The 4,101-nt window shown below is 56.9% G+C and overlaps 1 protein-coding gene across 1 annotated transcript in view; it reads right to left on the reverse strand.

The window, feature by feature from the left end:
- Positions 1 to 2,358: 2,358 nt before the first annotated feature.
- Positions 2,359 to 4,101, reverse strand: part of SNUPN (snurportin 1) — a 16,510-nt gene continuing 14,767 nt past the window's right edge. The window contains exon 8 of the mRNA XM_004712050.2: positions 2,359 to 2,936. Coding sequence (XP_004712107.1) covers positions 2,613 to 2,936 — 324 coding nt within the window. The 3' untranslated portion in view covers positions 2,359 to 2,612. The remainder of the gene's footprint in view (positions 2,937 to 4,101) is intronic.

The following is a 4,101-nucleotide window of genomic DNA, read 5'->3' on the forward strand; positions in this document are numbered from 1 at the left end:
TTACCTTCAAGCCTTTAAGACCCCAGATGCTCTATCTTTTGATAGCAGGGCACCATCAGCTTTCAACAGGTGGTTTTATAAACCACAGAGAAATAGGACTGGGAGACACATCACCAGTCAATGATCAGTAACACTGACTCCTCCGTTCAAAATAGAAGGGTGCTTTGCACCGGTCCACAGCACAGCCTCCAAGCTACAATTCCACTGTATCAAGCAGTGCTTCGGTGGCCAGTTTAGCAGATACGTTTTTTGACGCCTGTGTCTGTTCCGTCCCCAGAAGCATCCTTTGGGGGAAGCAGTCCTAGACTCTGATTGGCCTGCAGTTGCTAGGACACGACCGATCTTCCTCTGCACAGGCCCTAAGATGATGCAGTTGTCCGCTGAGAGCTTAGGTCAGACATTCAGAGGACTGTCGCATGGAGCCTGACCGTCCAGGCGGTCTCCAGCAGGCTCCATGGCAAAGGGATCACGGTGTTCTCACTGCAGAGTTGACCTAAATTCAGGAAATAGCTTATTGATGTCGGCGCAGGCTCGAGTCTGCGGCCAACAGATCATCGGTGGTGGGTGGGTCGGACTTCTTCCTTCTCTGGTCTCCCTCCCGTTTTACCGAGGCCGCTTGAGTGGCCCTCTAAGCGCTGGACACCGAGGCTAGCTCCAGTGGATGTGCTGGATGTGTGTAATCAGGCTCCACTTCACCACTGCTCCTGCCCTGATCTGTTCCTGGAGCTACTCAACACAGAGACAGTGATGTGTCTGTCTTAGACAAACTCTGGCCTGGATCCCTCTGAGTGTTTGTCCACAGGACACTTGGGCTGCTGGAACACCGTGGTGAAGGCCTTTTGCCCAACGGGGGACACCCTTGAGAGGTTGGAAGTAGTGTCGGGGGCAGAATCAGGCGGGGGAAATGGTGTTTCCTGAACACCCAGATCAGAAACTTACTTAGGTTCCCTTTCAGATGCCAACTCCAAGCCTCACAGCTGAATGAAAGCCCAGCAGCTCAAAGCTCCTCCCTGGCTCCCTGCCATGGTCTAATACACACCTAACACACCAGCCCTTCCCCATCAAGTCCCACTCTCTCTCCAACCTCCTCCCCGACAGCTCTCCCTGACGACTCGGTCCTCAAGGCATGATCGACTAACTTCAGTCCCCAACAGGCCTCCACCGTTCATTCTGGTTCAACACCCTGCTGAGCTGCATCTCCTCGCCAGCCCACGCACACTAAGTCAGAACTGACATTTAAACATCCCCGGGCGGGCGGGTCTTCGAGGGCAGAACTGCCCGTGACTCTATGGGAGTACAGCCTTCATTCTGATGTGCTGCCATGGAGCGGCTGGTGGTTTTGAACTGCTGACCTTGCGGTGAGCAGCCCAACTTGTAATCACGACACCACCAGGGCTCCTTATAGATTCCCCCAGGCGAGTCTTAATTTATAGACTACTGGGTGATTATGTGTATCTAGAAATCACCTGGGGATCTTATTAACTGTAGACATGTAGTATCTCTGGGGAGGAAGTCAGCAAGGGGTCAAGCTGGCCCCCTGCGCTGGAACTGGGGTGGGGGTGGGGGCAGCTGCAGACCCTCCTCCTCCTGTTCGAAGTCCTCCCCTTTCTGTCTGCCAAGCACTGTGCCCTCCCCTGGGAAGCATCCTCTGTCCCCGGGGCTCTGTGCACCTGTTTGCACTGGAGCAGCCATCTCCTCACCTGCCATTTGATGTGCCCACAGGCTGGCAGGTCAGGGGAGTGTCCCGCTGGACTGTGAACTGGCCAAGGGCAAAGACCCAGTCCTGCCATCTCCATCAGCCCTTCTGTCCACCACTCTCCGTCCCAGGGGGCTAGCGCAGGGCTCGCTCCAGGCAGGTGCTCTACCACTGTCTGCCGAATGAGGGAAAGAATTTCATTTGTACTGATCTCGGGCAATGTCTAAACCAGAGAAGCATCAGCTTTGTCTTCTCAGAAACCAGAACCCAAACCACACCTCTGGCCGTTTGGTGGATTCCAACTCACAGTGACCTTCCCCCTACAGGACACAGTACCGCCGCCCCGCAGGGCTCCCAAGGCTGCAAATCTTCGCAGACGCCCACTGCCACTCTGCCTCCCATAGGGCACTTAGTGGGTTTGAACCGCCAACCTTTTCAGTTAGCCGCCGAGCACTGTGCTGGCAGTCTTCTCAGAAGAGGGACCATCTTCAAATACCCAGAAGTGCAGTTCCTGCTCAGACCTCTCAGAAAGTGTCGGTTAGGGAACTGCGCAGCACAAGGGGGAAGGGGGAGGCGGGCCCAGCCGGGAGGAGCAGGGTTAGGCAGGCTGGCGGCAAGGGGGTGCATGGCTGTCGGAAGCTCACAAAACACAAACAACTTCGTGCTGCAGAACTGTGTATATTTACACAGGGGATCTGGGGTGCGTAAAGCTACTCAACGTGATCTGCACAGCCTGCTGGGAAGCAATCCGCTAACCACGTGAGCGGGATTTCTGGTGGGGGGAGGGGTGTCAGCTGGTTTGCAGCTGGAGTGCCTTTGGAAAAGTCACCCTAAAACGAAGTCACCGATGCCCTCCCTCCCAGCTTCCTTCTGGGGTCAGGCACTGTTCCGTGACTCCCAGGGGTGACTGCTCTCTCTAGTTGTCCATGAGGCTCCCAGGGTGCTCCGGGCTCTGGGGAGGGCTCCTCAGCCCTCTGGGGGTGGACAGGTGCTCCAGCTCATAATGTCCGTTCGCTGAGGCCTTGCGGCCGAGGCTCTCCTGCGAGTCCGTCTGGCTCCTCTTGTGCTCCATGATCTGTTGGAGCTGGTGCCCGGCGTACTCTGGCTTGATGGTCAGAGGGCCAGTGGGCACAGCTACGCCGAGCACATCGGACACCATGTAGGGGCGCAGCCAGCCCACCAGAGGAGTGCTGCCCGGGCTGTAGTGGGTCTGCTTGTGGTAGAAGAGGAGCCCGTCCACCTAACAAGCGGGAAGTCGAGGTTAATACCGTGAGGGGAGAGCTTCACACACACAGCAGCTCTGTGGCCCGGCACCCATTTCTTGGGGCCCCGGCGGAAGAAAGTCTTCCTTGCCTACACACACAATGCAGATGGAATTGTAGAAAACGAAACAGCCAGGGCTGTTTACAGGGCTCTTTTAATCAGCGACTATTGCATTCACCTCTCAGCCACCGGGAAGGGTGTCTGAGGTGGGGCTGCGGGGGACAGTTCTGGGGCCTCCCTAAAGACACACGGTGAGTGGGAGGTAGATTTGGAACCTGGAAGGCAGGTCTGCCGTGGCCAGATGCCAGGCCCTTTTTGCCCCTACTCGTGTGACAATGGCTGCGCTCTGTGCAGGGGACAACGCAAGGAATGGGGCAGGCCCTCAGAGGTGTCGTGTGGCTGAGCACAGGGCCAACAGGCCATGCAGAGAAACTCAGCTCCCTGGGGCCCGTCTGTGGCAGGCCGTGCTCTGGGAAGCTCAGCTTTTCTCAACGGGAAGGCCTCCTACGGTCACACATTTTCTTTTCTGTGACTCGCCTCTATAAAAAGCCCTTGTTGGTCGCTGGGGCAGGAGGGTTATAAATACAGGTGGTGTTCTCACCACCTTCTTAATTGACGTCCAGAAATGAAGAGGGCGCACGGCAGAGGCAGTGGGAAGCTGACAGTCCTTAACCCACTCCTCTCCGGTGCCGGCAGACAGGGTGACGAGGCCTTGTTGAAAAGGGGAAGGAACGGCTGCTTTCAGAGCCCGGGGAGGGCACCGAGGATGTCCTTGAATAGCCCAGGGCCGAGGGCTCCTGAGCATGTGGGGCTTTCAGTGCTAAACCTCAGAAGGCCCCAGCCCCACCTCGGTGCTCGGCAGGCAGGGAAGAAAGGGTTAGGGGTTCAGGCACAGAAGGCCCACTTTATAGGCAGGAGGGGCAATCAAGCGCCTGGGTGTCACATTGTAGCCATAAGAGGCACGTGAGGACGACCTGGCAGTGGAAGTCTCTGGGCCTCAGTTTCTCCATCTGTAAAAGGAAGAAGGCGGGTGACCTAAGAGCCTTTCCAGCTCTGGCTGATATTCTGACTTGGCCTAGAGCCTAAGTGCACAGCGTGTGAGAAGACACCGGTGCTGGACCCGGCAGGCGGCAGCAGACGCC

Source organism: Echinops telfairi, unplaced genomic scaffold (genome assembly GCF_000313985.2).
Source record: "Echinops telfairi isolate 266 unplaced genomic scaffold, ASM31398v2 ScPeMD7_7475;HRSCAF=8513, whole genome shotgun sequence".
Taxonomy (NCBI): Eukaryota; Metazoa; Chordata; class Mammalia; order Afrosoricida; family Tenrecidae; genus Echinops; species Echinops telfairi.